The sequence below is a fragment of the Amphiura filiformis genome, chromosome 15 (assembly GCF_039555335.1).
Source record: "Amphiura filiformis chromosome 15, Afil_fr2py, whole genome shotgun sequence".
NCBI lineage: Eukaryota > Metazoa > Echinodermata > Ophiuroidea > Amphilepidida > Amphiuridae > Amphiura > Amphiura filiformis.
Genome location: NC_092642.1, coordinates 50212822 through 50234866, shown reverse-complemented (window position 1 = coordinate 50234866; position 22045 = coordinate 50212822). Strand labels below are relative to the sequence as shown.

Sequence of the window (22045 nt, the reverse complement as noted above, 5' to 3'; positions counted from 1 at the left end):
GAACATTTAACATCTTGTTAATGCCTCAGTTTTTAAAAAAAAATGAAAATTTATTATCTTACGGTCGAGTTACGGACAAACTTTTTGCGCACTGATATCAAGAGGTCACAATTTTTTGGGTGTTGCAGGGCACGGCACATTTTACAATGTCATGCTGAAAACAAGTCGAAATTGTAGGAAGTTGGCTGAAACTGGAAGAAAGTTGTGGCTGAAAAGATTGCTTTTAGATCACTTTTTTAAACAATTGCTTGCTCTCCAAACCAACCTAGCACTATGCTGAATAAATTTACAGTTGGCTTAGCTTTGATAGCTTTAGCTTATTATTTTGGCCAGAGATCTTCAAATTCAAACTTGGCAGAAAAAAGTAATGTGGATGCATCAACTTTATTGATTGGGTGGGAGGAGCAAATTAGACAACCTGCAAGAAAGATGAAAAGAGTGGCTATAGGGTAGGTATTGTGGCAAATTTAGTTTTGCCTCTATTTTCAACCAAAAAAAGTTACAATTTTTGCCTAAGGCCGTATAAAATTAATGTTTTGGTTCTCGTCCAGAGGATTTTCATGAATTGATGAGGGAGGAGGTGTTTTTTTTTTTTTTTTTCCCCAATGTAAAATTAGCATTGTCAGTAGTTTTCGGTCTTCTCCAACAGTGCTCGAGGAACGATGAGGCCCTTTTTTTTTTTTTCAAATGTGAGATTCTGAGGGATATTCCCCCTAGAGTACCACAAAAAGACTTATTTATATGTATGATGAAGATTTCATAAATCATTCCAAAGTCTAAAAAAATTGAAAAATCTAAAAAAAAAAAAAAAAATCTGACAAATCCCAGAAATTGAGGAGGGAAGGGACGAGAACCAAAATATTAATTTTACACGGCCTAAAACTGCATTATTCTGTCGGTCCGTGTCACGTTGTTCGAGCATATTCTCTAACGCAAATCTTTGATTTGCGTTAGAGACCGGAGCTATATGATTTCGTGGGGCTTCCGGTACACAAAGTTGCGCCGGCATGTAAACATTGATAAAATGCCGGATGGTTCACAACAAACTTTCATAAGCGTGCCATTATAAGCTTAATTGAGTTAAACCCTACCTTTTGACATCTTTGTTACATACGATCCTCAAAAATAAGATGATATCTGGAGCCTAATTCAGCGCTGCTTACAGTGCCGCTTATTGTAGCTGTCACATCGTGGAAAATAATCTCAACCTATCAGATTATCGTACACACGTAAATTCTGGTGATTTATGACTGGACAGTCACTTAGTAGGTATGAGATTACCTCATTCAGATAACACCTGTTATGTTTGCCGATCGATGAACCAGTCCAGGGCATTTTCGGTCCAAGGCAACTCGACCACACGCAAATTCGGTCCCTGTATAAAACCACGTTTTTATGTGTAGGGGCGCACCATTAGATATCAAGGGGGGGGCTTGGTATATTTAAAAAAAAAAAAAATGTAATGCCATCTGAGCAACAAAAAAATTGCTCCATAGGCAAAAAAAATTGCTCAACTGAAAAAATAAATTTGATGTCAAGGGTGAAAAAAAAATGTCACAGTTCAGTGAAGAAAAAATAACCTAATATAGCTTTTAAATAGCAATGTTTTTCGTGAATTTGCTCATTTTTCATCTAAAGCCTAATAAAAATTTCTGGTAACCCGACCGACCGTGTAAAACCCTTGCGACTCAAGTAATTTTATCCAATTATGTTCAAAAAAAAAAATAATTGCTCACGACCAACTGGGTGTCTACAATGCTCCTCATCAGAAACTACATTATTGGCAAAAATATGGACGCACCATTAGAATTCTCGGGAGGGGGAGGGTATGAAATTTTGAGCAAAAAAAATCCCTACCAATACTAAAAACAACCCAAAACTTCCCCACCTAACTGTGTATAAATGCATGAAATTAAAAAAAAAACTTGAAAAAATTCCACTACCCCAACTTCCTACCCCGAGAATCTAATGGTGCGTCCCTTACCTCACCGTAGATAAAACAATGCGTCAACATGACCATGATGATTGTAAGGGACGCACCATTAGATTCTCAGGGTGGGGTAGGAAGTTTTTGAAAAACTTCACCCACTACATGACCAAAAAAAAACCTTTCCCCACCAACACTAAAAAAAATACTTCCCCACCTAACTGTGTATAAATGCATGAAATTAAAAAAAAAACCTTGCCGCCGCCTTTCACAAACTTAGCCGTCTAGTTCAGCGGCAACAAAATTTCTTTCCCCGACCCAACTTCCTACCCCCTGAGAATCTAATAGTGCGTCCCTAATTGTACCATGACTGTAGTACCAAACCATCGCTTTATGTTCACCGCTCAACTCACAAAAGCTCACCGCAAATATTGAAAATAAGCGGATTTTCCCAGGAAATATACCATGGCAAGGTGCCGAGATGTCTAGCCGTGCACATTCTAAATAGCGTGGGAAACTGGGCTTGGGAATTGATTTTGATCACTTACCAAAAGCAAATGGGAAAAGATAATTGGCTATTACTTTTAGCCCGCCCACAACAGTGACCCACTGATTAAAAGTTTTTTGTTATAAAAAGTGACATTTATAAAGCCATTATAACGATCAGATCATGTGCTTTGTGCAAACTTGTATAGTGTTAATGTTGGGATCTCTGATGATTGAAGATCTGAAGAAAAGTGGTCAACACACAGACATTTTTTAATGCATGAGGCTTAAATAAAATTTGACTTAACCTGGGTGACTTTCTCCATCCCTCTCTCACTCTATTTCTGTCTCTCTCTCTCCCTTCAAACCCGGCCTTCAAAATCCCTCCCTCGATCCAGTTCTCAGACGTTTTTCGAACCCGAACTCGAGTCCCAATTGCCGCCATCGTATACACCTGTACCGATGGCTGGCTCTCAGACCTGTCACGGTACCCAGGCGCGCAGCCAGCATACGAGGGGGGGGGGGCACGGTCAGTATCGTCCCTATTTTACGCCCCTTCCTTTTCTCTTTTCTCACCATCTTCTCGTCCCCATTCCCGCCGTAGGAAGTTGGGTCGGGGAAAGAAATTTAGGTGTTGTGTGGGGGGATGGGGTCTGCCCCGACAATCAGATCCGGTGCCCCCCCCATCATGGTCGGTGCCCCCTCCCCCATGTGATGAGCACGCTGCACTACTGTTTCTGTCCTCCCCCTCCCCTTTCTCAAGCCTCCATCATGTCTGGCTCTCCTCTATCTGCATCTCCCGTCAAATTTGGCCGTGTCCCGTAAGTGACTTTACACCACGCCCTATTCATTTCAGGGTGCTGTAGGTGACTTATGACGGTGTATCATAGCAATAAAGACAAACAAATTAATTGGCTGTGCTCCGTAAGTGATTTTAATACACCACGCCCTATGTAGGTGACTTTAGACTGCACCCTGGTAGACGGTACATCATAGCAATAAAGACAAACAAGTTAATTGGCTGTGCTCCGTAAGTGACTTTACACCACGTCCTATGTGAGTGACGTTTTAGATCGCACCCTGCCTGGTAGGCGGTACATCATAGCAATGAAGACAAACAAGTTAATTGGCTGTGCTCCGTAAGTGACTTTACACCACGCCCTATGTGAGTGACTTTTTAGATCGCACCCTGCCTGGTAGACGGTACATCATAGCAATAAAGACAAACAATGTAATTGGCTGTGCTCCGTAAGTGACTGTATACATGTACCACGCCCTATGTGAGTGACTTTCACAGAACTAATTTTGTGGCGAGTTTAGTAACATAAATTGACAATAACAAAAAGGAATTTTGATTGATCTGTTTTAAAAGAGTACAAAGTAGAGGGGAATTTTTGGCGACGGAGGGGGGGAGAAGCAATTGTTTGGTTGGCCGAGTGGGGGACAAGTGACTTTTCAGGCCGAGGGGGGTCAAGCGATTTTTGGCGGTCGTTCGGAAATTTTCCCGGGGGGGGGGGGCTCATAATCATTGCACAGCCACAGCACATTGCGTCTTCTAATTAACATGGCATCTACACATAAAAACCTAAGTGGGTTTACACAGGGGCCGAATTACTTTGTGGTCGAGTTGGCATGGGCCTGAGCTTAAGAGTCCTGCTATTCACGTGTTGTATCCATTGAACATGCGATCACCGGAAAAGAAGGGAGCGATTTTTATCACAAATGTGCCGAAATATTCATGTGAGTACACTTTAAATGGGACATACTATCTGGGAATTATGCCACCAACACGTATAGTAACAGAATGGTAAGTGAAGTTAGATAGAAGGGTGTTATTTGGGGTATGTTTATCATGTTGTATTGTCATTATAATTTATGTGGTCTTCGTAATATGTTTACCCCGAAATTAGATACGAAGGACACTAGCCACGAATGCGAGCGCATCCGTGAGCAAATTCGTGGCTAGTGTTTCTCGAGCAAGTGTCACGTCACTTCAGGTTGATGATGTTCGAGTGAAAACAAGTCCGTGATTCGATTTTTGTTGATGATTTCTGTCATTGGTGTTATATAAATTTCGACCGCAAATAGTCAGTGGAATCACACAACCGTTTCTAAGTCTTCAGAGTGGAAGAAACTTACTTGATTTAACGTTTATATACTGACAAACTTCAAATTAAATTCCATGGTCGAGTGTCGTTTTTTCCAAAATTGAATATCACTCCAACAACATCGCTATTTAGCCTCCTTCACAGTTGGTTTCTGTTGTTCATAACAAACCGTGAGCCACATGCAGTTTGGGGCCGAGACTAGAGATAGCCCGGATGTCCGACCGACAGAATAACTATAAGCCTAATTTCCTAAAAAAAAGCATTTTCCACCCTGATGTTGCAGTGTCATCAGGGAGTGCGCATTTCATTGGGCGCAGCTACAAATCGCGTACATAGCCGATTTCGCCAAACGTTTGACAAACATTTAGCGATCACAAACATTTGACAAACGTTTACGATTTTATGTTTAGGCCTGGCAAAGTCGATTTTGAGTTTCCCGTCGCCCGCCCGCACTTCATTTTTGGGCCCGCACTTGAATTCATTATTGCGATTTTCGAAAAATAAAAATAAAATCTTATCATTTTTGCAAAAAAACCCGATGAAATCCGTACATTTTTAGTGGAAAAATCAAATTCAAAACATCGATTTCGCTACCGGCAGTAAACTCATTGCGGCCGGTTGATTGGCATCTGATAGTGATAGCCTAGATCCTGTAGGCCCGGTTCGCAACGCTTTGTTAATTTGCTGACGTCGCTGACCTTTTCAACGTGCGTATCATATACTGGACTGACAGATTAATGCTGTCATGCAGATCAATGATTCTACAGTGCTGTTCGCGAAATCGCACAATGAATAGTGATGTTTGTGCGAATTTAAAAAAATATATTGATTCTGTTATTTTTGGATTTCTTTTCATAAATATCAATCATATATTTTAAAATAGTACTTGGTATCGTTTACATTAATTTGATTGTACAAAAATGGCAAAATTTATATATTTCAACTCTGCTCTATTGTGACACTGTTGCACGAAATATGCGGTCGAACAAAAATATTTTTGTTCAAGAATGGCTGCTCGGCTCTGGCGAACCGAACACATCAAATGCCAATTGTTCAATTAAATTAAGTACATTTTCGACCTAATATTCCATCTCCAGTCGCTACGATATATGGTTTCATTTCTGTGTCAGTTTTGGTCCAAAACATGGTCAGAAACAGGTGCAAAAACATGAGCAAACTCGGCCAATTTCTAGCAAATTTTTGTACTTCCGGGGTCCGCGCTAAAACACGTGGTGCCACAATAATAGCAAAAAAAATTATCATTTCGATTTTGCCTTTAAAATTGCTTTTACACAACGTAACAATAATATTAATCAAGGAAACGTGGATTATTTATGATGAAATAAAGTTAAAACATTAAAAACGGGATATTTTCAGGTTGTGATAAACAAGTAAATAAACATTAACTTCATGTTGTCAGGCCGCCACGCCCACGCCTGAAATACACAAAACAAAGTGTGATTTCATCAACCGGGTCGCCGGCTGGGACTGGCTGGGATTTCCCCATCAAACCATCGTTACGGAAAGCATACACAAAGTGCAAGATTTCCTGACGTTGTATTTACAAATATTGCAGAATTTACTTCAATTCTTAGCAGGTTGGTCAAAATTTTGGGGCTTTTATTATTAAAAAATATTGATAAGAATTAAGAATGGAAATTTCTAATTTTCATCTTCAACTAATGATTAAATTTGAAGTTTTGTCTCGTCCACAACAAATGCATGGGATATGGGCGCAGATCGATCTGCCTTCATGTTCAATTGGGAGCACAAATTGAGCTCCTCGGTTCTACCAGGAGTGTAATATTAAGTGCTCAAAGTTGCGCTCCTGAACAATTCCAGGAGAGCAATTAATTGAGCTCCAATGATTTCTTTAAACGAAGGACTGAATTGGTATCAATTTTGACCTTGCAGCCTCTTTGCAAGTTTATATTATATCTTTGTTTAAACATCCTTTGAGTGAGTGAGCGGTAAATAACAACAGCTAACAACGTGTTTTACACTCGCATTTTGTCATATAATGAAAGTCACGAAAATAATGAATAATGAATAATGAATAATGAAAAAGTTACCTCACTTGTTTTCAAAAATTATGTGACGGGAAACTCAAAATCGATTGTTCGGGGCCTTAACAAACGTTTGGCTCTTTTCTATCCGTTTATAAACAGTTTGATTATAAATGTTTGACAAACATTGTGATCGGCAATTGTTTGACAAACGTTTTAAATGTTTGAAAAAGCAATTAATACATATGTTTTGTTAATAATTTGTAGAAATTGTTTGATAGTAACTTAATCATAAATTTATCTTACGTTTTGTGAAGAAAATCATCAAATTGATGTTTGTAAATTTTCAGCAAATAAAAATTTTGACCAAAAATTACATTTTTCACCAAAAGTCACATTCTTGACTAAAAATTACATTTTGAGTTTGATTAAAAATCACATTATTTTGACCAAGAATCACAATTTTGATCAAAAATTACCAAAACCAACTTTTTGACCAAAAAAAAAATCACATTTTCACCAAAAAGCACATTTTTTACATAAAATCACATTTTTGACCAAAATTTAAAAAAATAAAATAAAATAAACGTAAATTTCAAAACGTTCAAATGGCAAACAATTGTAAAACAAATAAAAGATGATTAATATAAAATGTTTGACAAACATTTTGCTCCATAAACATTTGACAAACGTTTTTTAAAAAACGTTAAATTAGTGTGTGGCTCCTTATCCGTTTATAAACCGTTTGACTATAAACATTTGCAGTTTGCGAAAACAGCTGTGTAGTGTTGGCTCAAAGCACTGGCGCACACACTCGCTTAAAGACGCGGCATAAATATGCTCACGAAACAGCTGCCTCAACACTTCAAATGACGTCACTGCCACATCAGGGTGGAAAATGCTTTAGGCTGCAAAAGTTGACATGATTAATTAGTATTTTTTGGAGGTTGCTGAAAATTGGATTGTAAAGAACCAAATCCACTCTAGTCTAGCCAAGTACATGGATCGAATCCATGGGTTCCTACAGTCATCTGAGGGCCGATCTGAGGGCTGATGACACACATTCGATGGGTGTACTACTAGCCAAGCCAGTACAAAATGAGTTCATGTCAATTCAGAGTTCAGCAGGGCTTGGATTTCAGGGAGGCCACAGAAGCCATATTGCCTGCCTTTTTTTTAGTTTTGGCCTTGGTGCCCCAGATCTTTTTGTCAACTGATCATCAATTAAGGCATCCATCATTGCATCGTGTTCTTTATCTTTGCCCAGTGGCCTTGAAAATGGGTGCCTCAACCAATTAAAATTCAAGGCCTGCAGTTCAGATTATCATGTTAGCCTTTGAGTGAACAAGATTATACAGATATGGGATACATACATAATTATCATCAACACTTACATTTTGTCTTTTGCAGTCTCAACGTTTGTGCTGATCTAATTGTGAAAGCAACTGATCTTCTCAAAGTTATGAATGTGGAACCTGGGAAGCCCCTTGAACACAATGTGTTCACTTCATTGGAAAGTCTACAACAAACATTTTACTACTTTTTTGAAAAAGGAGCAGCTGTGGAGAGATTTTTCTCCAATGCCAAGTTGTATCAGAAAATCATCGAGTACACAGATACTTTGAAAGAAAAGACAGTAAGTTGGAATATACAGGCCTAATTTACTTAAACCCCATGAGAACTACCTGCCGATAGGCCTAAATGAATATTGTGTCCAATTTAAATTTTGAACCAATCAAGAAGGGTATTAATAAGATCATCTGTTTAAGTTTGACCCTGAATTAAAGCCTAGACATAATTGGCAATTGAAATGAGCATTATTAACCTATCAGAAATGCTGTTAGATGACCAGTAGTGTCCCAGGGGGTTAAAATTTGAAGTTTGCAGGAAGGGAACTTTATGGATGAGAATTTAGGAAATATTAGAATACATTGTACTTGCCCAGATATAATCCTACCACTTTATTGGGCTATTCCAGCTTAAATACATCTACCCCCATGGAAGACATGACCTTAATCACACACACAGGGGGTGTAGATTTCAAATGGAGTCGCCCATTTACATGCAGTAACCCCATTTGATATTCACACTCCTTGTGTGGGATATTAAGGATGTGTCTTTCAAAATTTTGAACTTTATATTTCAATAACAATCCTGATGAACTTATTTGCGGAACATTTTATATAGTTTCTTAGCAAGCATTTTGCAGAACTTGCCCAATTGAAGTATATTTTTTATTTGTTCATTCCAATACAGTATTATATAGGAGGTAATGCAGCACTTATGGCACAAAAAATGACAGACTCTGACTCTGATATAAAGGTAGGTAAAACATTTGATCATATGTGATGCGATCAAGCAAAATCAGTCGGAACTCGGAAATATTGATTTTGAGATATAGCCAAACAAAGCGAATGTTTCCTGTTGTTTTGGAAATTCTTTAATTGCTAATGTTATTGTTACATTCTATCTTTGGAACTGGTTGTTCAATTTCAATGGGGTTTTCTGCAAAATCCAGCTTTTTACTATAAGAAACTGAAAATTTCTGATTCCGACTGATTTTGCTAATTTGCTTGATCACATCACATATACAGTGTTTCTCTCCACATTTTTAAAGAGTCTTATCTGGCAAAAGGTACAGTGGCATCTACTTTGAAATATAATGAGATGAAATGTTTGGTTACATAACATAAATATTATAGTTGTATTGCTCTTGAACCTGAGACGAATATACCTAAATTAAGGTATATTCGTCTCAGTCTTGAACATTGGAAGAGAAGAGGCCTATATGTGTCAGTTTCAAAGGACAAAGTATGAATAAAACTAGTACTTATCATAAGAGCCTCACAATTCCTACCTGTTAAGGGGGTACTACACCCCTGGCCAATTTTGTGCCTGTTTTTGCATTTTTCTTAAAATTTATAGCGCATTGGTGACAAGTAAGATATGTATATTATAGGGGCAAGGACTACAACTACTGCACTGAAAATTTTATTTCAGCACAGACAACAGTTGTGGAGTTACAGTCAAAAATGAGGGAAGCCCAATATTTGATCATACATACATACATACATACACAATTCTTTTATAAAGCGCCGTTTCATCTAGATCACAGCGCATAAACAAATTCAAAGCATAAACACTATATAACAAACAAAGTGAGCAATAAAAACAGTCAACTTTTGGGAAAAGATATGACTTCAGTAATTTCTTGAAGACTGGCAATGAGTTTGCAGCACTACGGATGGTGATGGGTAAATTGTTCCACAGTCCAGGAGCAGCCAGAGAAAAAGCTTTATTTGCGGCAGAGTGGAGAGACTTGGCATTTAATTTATGTACAGTAAGCGAGTTGTATCTGAAGCAGAGTGAAGTCCGCACGTGATTGATGGTAAGGTGTGAAACAAGAAGCTAAATAACCTGGAGCATGTCCATTTAAGCATTTAACACATATAGCAGTACTTTGAAATGAATGCGTTCTTTCACAGGGAGCCAGTGGAGTTGCTTTAAAAATGGAGTCGCATGATCGCGTTTTGATGCAGAAAAATGAGTTTTGCACCCCAATTTTGAAGGCGCTGAAGTCTGTCAATATGGGTTGTGTTTACTCCCAGCAGAAGAGCATTTCCGTAATCCAGTCGGGATAAAATAAGCGATCTTACAATACTGCTGCAGGTGTCTAAATCCAAGAAACGTCTGATGCAGTGATGTTACGCAAGTGGTATGAAACAGAACTGGAAAGAGATGTTATTTGCGGAGCCATAGACATAACATCATCAAAGATGATGCCCAGATTTCGCACAGTTCCTGATGGTTTGATGATGTCATTTCCAACTTGCAACTGAATGTCAGGTAAAGAACGTTTACAATAAGGCGAAAAAAAAAAAAAAAATTCAGTCTTATCACTATTCAGCTTCAGCATATTTTCAGTCATCCAGAGTTGTATTTCATCAATGCAGTTTTGAAGTGCAGAAAGAGTCGACTGAATAGATGCTCATTCCGAAGGTATGAAAGAACTATATATTTGAATATCGTCTGCATAGATATGATAGCACAAATTGTTCTTATTGATGATCCTTCCAATAGGTATGGTATAAATCGTGAAACATTTTGGTCCGACGATCGACCCCTGTGGAAGTCCATAGCGCATATCACGAGGAGCGGAGTGAACATTGTCAACCAAAACACAAGTTGTCCTGTTGCTGAAATATGATCTGAACCAGTCAAGCGCAGTTCCTGTTATGCCAATCTCACACTCTAATCTGTTGAAGAGGATATTGTGGTTCACAGTATCAAAGGCGGCACTTAGATCTAAAAGCACAAGGAACACACCTTTCTGGTCATGAATCATGCCCATGATGTCATCTTTGACTTTCAGCAATGCGGTTTCAGTGCTCCGTGCAGAACAGTAGGCAGATTGAAATTCCTCGCCCAAATTGTGTTCAATCATATGATTAGTCACATTATTGATGACATGTTTTTCAATCAGTTTTGACATAAACTTGATATTAGCTACAGGACGGTAATTCTTTAGCTCTTCAGGATTGAGCGACTGTTTTTTAATGAGAGGATTGATAATAGTATGTTTGAGAGTGTCCGGAAATACACCTGTTGAAAGAGACATGTTTATGATGTGGGTTATGACAGGTACATAAATAGATACATTTTCCTTAAGAAACCATGTAGGCACTGGATCTAATACACAACCTTTTGTTGCAGTGCCATTAACAAGCTTAATAACATCTTCTTCAGACACTTGATTGAATTTGGTGAGTCTACATGTGACATTAACTCTATAGGTATCGCTACATACACTACCTGATTGCTGTTTATCAAGATCGGAGTATATAATGGAAACCTTGTCTTGATAATATGTAGCAAAAGAATTACTTAAAGTATTTGCACACTCATATGCAGGTAACACTTTGCTTGAATTATTCAAGAGACCATTAACAATCTTATATACAGATTTAGAGTCATGAGCAGAATTAAGTTTCTCAGAAATATGCTGTTTCTTTGCCCTATCAATCAACTTATTAACCTCTTTATTCTGTTCGATATACATGTCGTGATGCACTTCCAAACGTGTCTTACGCCATTTCTTTTCGCAAGTACGGCGAATTCTACGAGCACTATGAATCTATGATCAATAAATCAATAACTACTTGCGCTGAGTTGCTGAATTTTCAGTGTAGTAGTTGTAGTCCTTGCCCCTACAATATACATATCTTACTTGTCACCAATGCGCTATAATTTTTGAAAATAATGCAAAAATAGGCACAAAATTGGCCAAGGGTGTAGTACCCCCTTAAGTAAAAAAAGCTTTTGGGCTATCAAAAAAGAAAGAAGGAATGAAAAAAGAGAGAAGATGAGTGTTTGTTATCGCCAGGATTCGAACCCCAGACCCCTTACGTACCAAGCATTCCATCACTGACTGGTAGCCACAGGTGTTTCGCTTGCCCGGCCAATGAAACCGTGCACATATGACTTTCATTATGGCATCACATGGGAAGCATGCATGCTAGTGGTTTTGCTTTTTTAAGTTTTTGTAAGCTTTTACAGAGTTAGGGTTAATCAGTGTACAATGATGTTTCTCCCTCCCTCCAATTCTTAAAACCAATGATATCTGCAAAATTGGCAGATGTGTAAATGGAAGCAAAAGCAACAGGTGGTATTTACTGTACTTTTTATATTGTTTTTACCCGGGGGGGGGCACTGTAATGGTGAAGGGGAGTATCAGGGCGTCCGTAAATTCACGTAAAAAGGGTATTTTTTCAGACTAGAGTGCGTTACGTGCGAACGTGAATAGGTATCAAATTCATGTAAAATTGGTGTAAAAGGGTATGTTTTTGGAGCTCTTACGTACTTAGGGTAGTTTTGCCAAGTTTGGGATTTTGTGCTTTCTCCTTCATTCATGAAAAGTGAAAGGTGAAAGTGTCTTCTTCCTACACCCCAAAAGCAGTTAAAAGCCATCTTTTAGCTGTCAGAGATGACAGATCCCTATACTGGCCCAGCTAGCATACTAAACACGAGGTCCCCGGACGAGGTCACAACTTGTTCAGAATATACAACCAATCAGCATGCTTTTTCTTAACTGTGGAGTCAATAAATTATGAGGAAAAATATAAGAGGATTTCCGATTGGCGAACCTCTTTAAACTTATTATTATTCATAGTCTTGGTGGCTTCCAGCCCAGAAAATTTGGTTGATCGGAACATGGTCTAAAGAGCAACAAAGCAACCACGAACTTCTAGGTTTGTAAACAAGCTGTGTCAATGAACTTTTGACATGTGTGAAATTTTACCGGGTATTTACAAACACAACGATTGAATAATTTGGAACTATTTTGGTTTTCTTAAAATATAAATCAATGAGTTTCAGGATTTTGGTTGAGTTTACCACTAAATCCAGTATGATAATTAATGCTCTAGGATGTTAAAATCGAGCCGAAATTAGGAAATAAACCAAGCTAAACTGGCCGTGTTTGCCGTCTTCTTCCAACTTCAATGTGTGGTTTGCAATCGCCATGGTCGTAATTTGCGTTGGACTTGCAGTTCAAAATTCTCTTGGATATGTGGAGAAATGGGTACATCCCAATCCCAAAGAGTGTTAACATTTTATACAATGTAGTTTATAGTTGTAGTTGTAGTTTATAGTTGTAGTTATCAGGCATTGAGTTTTGCAATGTGACAGGTGTGCTGTAAATCGCACGCCTGGATAACCCGAGGTGTGCTTTTAGGTGTGCTGCAAATCGCACACCTAAATAAACCAAGGTGTGCTTTTTTCAAAACTGGTGTATGACTATGATTTCATTTTCAGCTAAAACTTAGCAATTGTGACAACATACATGTACTTTTTTTAAATGGCCATGGCAAAAGCTCTGGGGTAATGAATGGTGTATACTGCATAGATGTCCCTGGACTTTGGACTTATTGCTAGTGTCATTTGTAATTTTTTTTTTTTTTAATTAGTTTTTTTTTGGATTTAGAATGTCCCTAGAATGTCCCTGGAACTTTAGAATGTCCCTGGAATTTTTTTAATTAAAAAAAAAAATTACAAAAAGATTTAAAAATTATAAATTCTTGTTTAAAATAGGCAAATTTGTAAATTATGTTCACATAATAATCTATGAATGATTTTAAAATGCATTTGTTTTGTATGCTTCTTTACTTCATAAATAGGTTGTAATGTGAACATCAATTATAAATTTGCCTATTTTGAACATGAATTTATAATTTTTTAAATCTTTTGTAATTTTTTTTCAAGTTTAAAAAAAAAATTAAAAATATTTCCAGGGACATTTTTAAGTTCCAGGGACATTCTAAATAAAAAATAAAAAAACTTTTTTTTTTTTTTTTTTTTTTAAAAATTTCACCCCCCTTCTTATTTTTAGTCGTGCGGCTCTTTCGAATCGCACCTGCCCGCCTTAAAACTCAATCCCTGAGTTATAGTTGTAGTTGTAGTTATAGTTGTAATTATAGTTGAGTTTATAGTTGTAGTTGTAATTATAGTTGAGTTTATAGTTGTAGTTGTAATTATAGTTGAGTTTATAGTTGTAGTTGGAATTATAGTTGAGTTTATAGTTGTAGTTGGAATTATAGTTGAGTTTATAGTTGGCTAGATCGAGTTATATAACTAAAGACATTCTCTGTACCATTGTTGAAATTATGCCATAGCTTCCCATAATGCATTGTTGAAACTATATGCTATACCTATACTCTGTAGCGGAATGTCTTCCCATAATGCATTGTTGGAATTCTTGCCCACAATGCATTTTTAAAACCATGTTATTGTCATGTTTAAAAATAGGCCTACATGCATCAGCTGTACCTTATATTCCCATACAAAGTATTGATGAAATGCCATAGCTTCCCATAATGCATTGTTGATACTATGCTATACCTGTAGTCAAATGCCTTCCATAATGCATTCCATACCCTGTACTGGAATGCTTTCCCATAATGCATTGTTGAAACTATATGCTATTCCTAGACTCATAATGCATTGCTGTAGATTGTATTTGAATGCTTTCCCATAATGCATTGTTGGAACTCTTGCCCATAATGCATCCACTTGTGTCGTCGCCATATACTATTACTAGTATCTTGATGTAAATGTGAAGATCCTTACTACAGGACCACAACTGATGAAATAGTGTCCTTTGATACCTGTATACCATGTATACAGGTCTAACCAACCAATTATAACAATTAGCCTCATCCCTTTGGCATTGTTCATAATTCTGCATTTTTATGCCTCCACCGCGAGGCATACTGTTTTTGCAATGTCCGTGCTTCCGTGCTTCCGAGCTTCCGTGCTTCCGTCCGAAGCTATATCTCGGCATGCATGGGCGGATTGACTTCAGATTTTCAGGATAGGTGGGTCATGGTCAAAAACTCTGGCTACTTTTTTTTTGGGTGAGGTTCAAGGTCATATACTGAGGTTAAAGGTCATTTGAGGTCAGGGGCCCATTTTCCTTATTTACCTCTTTTCTCAGAGACTAGGGGTCGACGTTCCTCAAACTTGGTGGGTGGGTGCATCTTGACCCCAGGCAGAACAAGTTTGTATTGGTTAGTGGGTCAAGGTCACCTGAGGTCACCCAGGGGTCATCTGAGGTCAAATGAGCAAAAACTGTTGTATGGCCATGATACTTGGTACATACAATCAACATTTAGAGCCAAATTTTTGGAAGGTCATTTTGGGGTCACCCAGGGGTCATCTGAGGTCAAATTAGTAAAAACTGACGTATGGGCATGAAACTTGGTGGATACAGTCAACATTTAGAGCGAAATTTTTGAAGGTCATTTTGAGGTCATCCAGGGGTCATCTGAGGTCAAATTAGTAAAAACTAGCAGATGGGCATGAAACTTTGAAACTTGGTGGGTACAGTCAACATTTAGAGCCAAATTTTTGGGAGGTCATATTGGGGTCATCTGAGGTCAAATTAGTAAAAACTGTCATACGTGCATGAAACTTGGTGGGTACAGTCAACATTTAGAGCCAAATATTTGGAAGGTCATTTTGGGGTCATCCAGGGTCACCCAGAGATCATCTGAGGTCAAATTGATACAAACTGCTTTGTATCAACTTTTGAGTGCCACATCGCTCCCTTTGGTGGAGGCATCACGGTCGACGCTGTGCGTCGAAAACCGCGACATCCGAGAACCGCGGTCCATCTAGTTTTCAATATGATGAAGCCCTTCCTGGGTTCACTGTGAAATGTTACATGAGTCCTTTTTGTCAAGGTAAACAAAGATACTAAACTGGGGTCCTGGGAGTTCTATAACTTCATGCTTGGAGTTGAGACACACAGTGAGGGGTCAATGTGTTGATGATGTTAAGCAGGAAATGAAAGCCTCTGGGTGGTCAAATCATGACCAACAGCAACCCATTATGCAATTTATAGATAGCTCATGTCACTTCATGACTTAATTAATTTTTATAGCATGATCCTTCATCAATTCAAAGACCCAGAAGAGCAGAGGCATACCAGCATCAGCAGTAAGAGGCTGGTCCCGGGGGCACTCAACACAAATAACCATACGGGTATGCTCCCCCGGAGAGACCCCCCCCCCTTTTGGATTTTGCAGCTCCTAACGACCCCCTATATTTGACCAAAATAGAACTCAGAAAGACCCTTGATTTTGATAATTTCAGCTTTGAAAGGTTTTTTCAGGCGATTTTCAACCAGAAAGCCAAGATAGACCCTTGATTTGGACTGTTCGCAGCTCCAAAAGTCCCTGTTTTACTTGTTCGCAGCTCCAAAAGACTCCCTTTTATCGGTACACAGTCAGCTCCCAAAGACTCAAAATTTCGGGGAGCATACCCACCAAAATTTTTTGATGTGCCCCCCCCTGGTCTGATGTGGTCTGGCCTCGGCTCAAAAATACTGGGACAAAATTGACCAAAAGTATCTTCTTTTGGCCTGGTTAGACCGCAATTTTTAAACATTATAATTTTGACCCAAAATTTCTCAGTGAATATCAACAATATTTTAGTAGAGGGACAGCAGGAAGATTTGGAAATTTTTTACCTCTTGGCCCCTTCTTAATTCTCCCACTCCTGTAGAAGAGTTTATAAGCTGTCTTTTGAAGGTGAAAATAAATAGGGTTCTATGTACAGGCCTGTCAGTGGTTTTACTTTTGGCTCCATCACCCCCCGGGGGCCACTGGTCATTGACAAGAGGGTATCATGTGTGGCCACGAAGTCTCAAATAGCACCCTAAACAAGTATTTACGAGGTCTGAAAATGCACAAGTATGACAAGTGCAATTTTATACCCTATTATTTTTGCCCCCATTAGAAGCAAGTAAAGCAGTCATATTTTGACTCTAAAACCCTAAAAACCTTTATTCCATACAACATTTGTCTCAAACGACCCAAAACAAGTTATACCCTTTTTCTTAAATTTCCTTGTTTTAGATACCCTATTCACGATACGTAAGTACAGTGCCTGATCATGAAAAAAAAAACCCTTTTTACTTGAATCTTTGGCCACGCATGATACCCCTGGTTAAATGACAAGTGGCCCCCCTGGGCATCACCCAAACACCCCTCATTTTGGACTGTGCACTAATTATGAGCTGTGGGATTTGGCACTTTAAAAGAGGGGGCAGTACCCCGGGCAGTACAGAAATGTGTGCAAAATGTCATGCTTGCTATGCTCGCAAATAAACTATTTAGGGACCGTTCACAAACACTTGTAAGGGGGGGCCTGATGCAAAAAAAAGGGGCACCATTATGTATCATTGGCCCCTGGGCACCACAACCCCTGAACTACACCACTGAACACTAATTAAACTAATAGAGTGCAATTTGCACTAATTATGTTATGCTAAATGGTACTAAATGGCACAATTGTTTTAAGTACCGCATTGTTATGTTACACCCACCCCACTATCATGACTATTTTAGCAGATCTATACCAAGTCACAGCACAGATCCTGGAATTTATTTCCAGTGTCTATTTTCACAACTACTAATCATGCTAATAGTCTCCCACAGTGAAAACATTTAATATGGCCATAAAACTAATTCCCCTTTGTTGTGCCCTCAAGTAATTTACCCAGGTCTTCCAGAAAAAGAGAGTATCTGATGTTGGAGTATAGTCCAAGAAGATTTGAATCTATAGACCTAGGTTTTGAATTTACTAGGTTTAATACCTGATCATCATGAAAGATTTCTTACTTTTGTGATCATATGTAGCATAAGTGAAATATTCAACCCTAACTCCACCCTAACTCTAAACCTACAACTACTATAAAGTAACTATAAACTCAACTATAACTCTAGACTCAACTATAACTCTCTAATTATAACTCTCAATCCAGCTACAATTCTAACTGCAACTATAAATGCAACTATAATCCAACTACAATTATAAATGATTATAAAAATGTGATTACAACTATAACTACAACTATAACTACAATGTCAATGATAAAAATACATTTACTCAATCCCAAAGAATAAATTCTACAATATTTCAATAAAAAGGGTTGGACCTGTGATCCAAAAAGGGGAAATTATTGGCCCAAAATCTTGAAAATATTGGACATACAATGTACTGCATGAACTTTGAGGTAAGCACCACGTAAACTTGTAAGGCTCAAAATTCAGACGGCTTGCCACAAATTGCTAGCCCTATCATGCCACTCGCCGCCTGGGTTCTGTGTGTTTACTTGTTTAGGGGTAATAATTGCATCAATTACTTGTTTAGGGTTGGGGAAAAGACAACTACTTGTTTAGGGTAGCAAATCGTGCAACTTATACTTGTTTAGGGGAAAATTTCAGTCTCGGAAATACTTGTTTAGGGTGCTTTTTTTTTTTTTTCGGACGCGCCTGATACCCCCTCTTGACACTATAGTGGCCCCGGGTGTTTTTAATCGCCAACTCATACTACTACTCATTGGTTTCTTCTCTAATAGATTCTATTTATAGGACCAGTTGGGCCCAAGGTGAATGCCATGTTCAACAAAAACATTGCGGTGGCCAAACAATGCCTGCGAGAAAGAGATGAAGTGCACCTGATAATGGAGTATGCCAAAGGCGATAAATGGGGCGATGCGGTGGCACCGGTAGCAACTAGATTGATCACATCCAATGACTATGCCAACTCAAGATTGGATTTTCTAGAAGAATTGGCTGCGAATGCTAAAGGTTAGTTCGGCAAGGCTATTCCATTTAAAATCAACACTCCCTCTGTGGAAGGTTGTGGAAATATCTTCCACAGGGGGAGTATGAATTTCAAATGGAATGAACACATTAGGCACCTCCATTTGAAACTCATCCTCCCTCTGTGGAAGATTCAGGTTGAATCTTCTTAGAGGGTGTATGCAATTCAAATGGAGCTGCATAATGCATTCATTCCATTTGAAATTCATGCTAAATCCTGTGGAAGATATTTCCAAAATCTTCCACAGGGGAGTGTTGATTTTAAATGGAATAACCCAATGATGATTTTGTTATTGCTTTCACTTCAAAAATACATAGAATATAAAATTACATAGCGAATAAATATACATGGGAATAAATTAAGATGAATATACAATTTTAAATGACAATATTTAAACACAGCACAGGTGGAGAGTACATAAAGAATTGCAGAACCGGGGTATGACCCATGAAAGGCTTATTTCCAATGGGGTCCTTATATAATAGCAGAAGTGTAAGCGACAAGTTCAGGAAGTTATTATTGTTAACATGATTTTTAATCATATAGGGTGTTTCTCAAAAACTTAAAGCAGTTGGGCATAAAATTATTTCTTTGGCATAATAATCATGTGTCAGCTACACAAGGAATTTTATTCTGTGTGAGTCAGAGGCATGTCTTTTCATATGGTTCACTTTGCATGATTTGAGCTGATTTTTACTCATGTCCGTAGATCAAAGATGAGACGTAAATATGTGAAATTCTTTCCATAATTTTTATGATATAGACATAATGTTGTTATATCATATCCAGGGTTCCTACAGTCCTTGAATTTGAAAACACCTTTTCAAGGCCTTGAAAATCCTGGAAATTTGTACAAGGTCCTTGAAAGTCCTTGAAAATTGGAATTTTACCTAAAGTATAATTTTGACCAAATTTTGGGAGTGGAGAGGAGCTGTCACTTTCATTAATACTGAATTAATGGATCTAGCGTATCAACTTTTTGTGTTGTGGTAAGTCCTTGAAAATCATGCTTTTGGACCTTGAAAGTCCTTGAATTTTAAAGGCTTCAAGGTACAGGAATGCTGCATATCATATTTGTAAATTGCAGCATATATGTATCTACAAATTCTACATGTACTAAATGTGAACCAATGTTTGACTCGTAAATTGCTTTGTAGATTTCAAGCCAGACTTGATAGCTCTCTCTGGTCTACAAGGACTTGGTGATCTTACTCCTGAAGTGAAAGAGAAACGTATTGTCGAGGTGCTTCATCAACTAGGCATGTTGCCACAAGGGGTACCTGTACATCTAGAGCTGGCCAGTATGGCTGATGATGCAACTGTTAGGCAATTAGCAACACAGGTAAGATGCGGTCACTGTACAATATGACCAGGTGTAGCGCTAGAACAAAGCGCTCCAGAGTCCGCAGGGACCCCCGAACTTGTAGAAAATCTGAAAGTAGGGGGCCCGTAGTAGAGTTTGGTGAGTCAGAGTTGAGCATGTTGCCACAAGGGGTGCCTGTACATCTAGAGCTGGCCAGCATGGCTGATGATGTAATTGTTAGGAAATTAGTAACACAGGTAAGATGCAGTCACTATACAATATGACTACATGGAACTAAGCATGTTGCCACAAGGGGTGCCTGTATCTATAACTGGCAATAGCACATGATTGGTGCAGCTTCAAACATTTACAAGCATTTTATTCAAATTTCTGGTGTATACAGGCAGGGTTATAGCCACGCCGGTCTGGGGTAACCGGCACGGAACGGTGCCGACCAACATTTAAATTTTTTCCTCCACAAATGATTTATTCATCATAAAGAGTAAAAAACAAACAAAAACTCAACTTGGGCTAGCTATAACCCTGTAACATACATGCATGCGATTAAAGATGCAGCATAGATGTGTGTCGAAACAGCTGGCTTGAGGCATTGTATCACTGCCTGTACTATTATATTGGACCCTTCTCACAGATACCTGTATAAACCTTCAATACAATTGGAAACGGGCAGGGGGAAGAGAGGTCCTTACTGAGTGAGGGGACTCAAGTTACCCAAAATTATGTTTATTATGTCAATGTTGTTGAAGTATATTGTTTGTATCTTACTTGGAATGGAAATTGTTGAACTGCAATCACAAACAAAGCATTTAATTTCTATTTTCAAACTTTTGTGTACTTGCAGGTATTTCCAGTAGTTCACTCCATTGGCCTGAATGAGCAAGAGCTAACATACATTTCTAAAACCAACAATGGACCTCACCCAGATCTAGAAGCCGTCAACGGTTATGCTGAAATAGGTGCCATTGCCGATATACTATACTGGATGCTGACCTCATTACGAGAGGGTCAAAGGTCAAGAACTCCCAATCTATCTCGCGTCCACTTCCACTCGTTAACATTCCACATCATCGCAACTCGTGTTGGCACATGGGAGAACAGCGCCTCCGCTGCTGGGGCAGGTGCACGAGTAGGGGGTCTACAAGCATGCAATTTTACAACTGTTATAGATCCTAGTAAAGCAGAACTACGCATTCCGAGGGCATTTTCCAGATCAGTAAACTTTGCGCCTCTACGCAGAGAAGCCCTCATCTTAGATCCAACTCAACCTATTTCTGTGTGGAGGAGGGGTGATGTAGAATTCAATTTTAGTCCAGTACTAGTATGCAAGAAGCCCTTGGTGACAGTTGGATTAGGGGATGCCATCTCCGCCACAGGTCTGCTGTACTCGCAATATCTTGCTAAGGAAATGCCGTGGTGAGGGTAAAGACTGCAAGGTCAGTGTAATCCATGCCACCTGGATACATTTGATTTTAAAGTGGTATTTTGATTATGTGGAGTTGACCATGATTCGTCATTTTCTATCTTGAATGAAAATGTTGTGCCGGTGGTTATTTCACAATATAATGCAATATCAACGGATAGTGTACATGTGATTGGTTATGCTGTTGAAATACTATTTTTATACAACTTGAACAACATATTCCCTACTTTTTCCGGTTAATGCAGGCATCAAAGGAAGTTTTGATTCTACCCTCCTCAAGCCCTTCACCTTAATTCACTCTTCAAAAAAAATTTTAGGCAAAGATTTGCTTTCTGTCTAAAAATATTAGTTTACAATTCACCACAAGACAACAAATTTATTAGGTGAAGATTCAGCTGATCTGTGAAAAAGTATAATCTACATGATGGCAAAGATTAGTCAATGATTCACTTTTGCGATTATTTGTTTGGTTGAAGATTCACGGCATCTGAAAATTCAAAATTCACCAAATGGTCTTGTCCAGGAAGGTAAAGATAAGATGCATTTTTCATGGCTCGAAAAAGTGGGGATTTTGGGAAGCTCCTTCCCAGGAAATGTTGGTGTTTG

General features: G+C 38.4%; 1 protein-coding gene across 1 annotated transcript; it reads left to right on the top strand.

Moving 5' to 3' along the window:
* The first annotated feature begins 201 nt into the window (after nucleotides 1-201).
* On the top strand, nucleotides 202-21772 carry LOC140171785 (ADP-dependent glucokinase-like). The gene is made up of 6 exons (XM_072195114.1): nucleotides 202-449; nucleotides 7938-8163; nucleotides 8784-8849; nucleotides 18448-18679; nucleotides 19853-20037; nucleotides 20861-21772. The coding sequence occupies exons 1-6, from the start codon at nucleotides 274-276 to the stop codon at nucleotides 21434-21436; spliced, it is 1461 nt and encodes a 486-aa protein (XP_072051215.1). The 5' UTR covers nucleotides 202-273; the 3' UTR covers nucleotides 21437-21772.
* The last annotated feature ends 273 nt before the right edge of the window (nucleotides 21773-22045 follow it).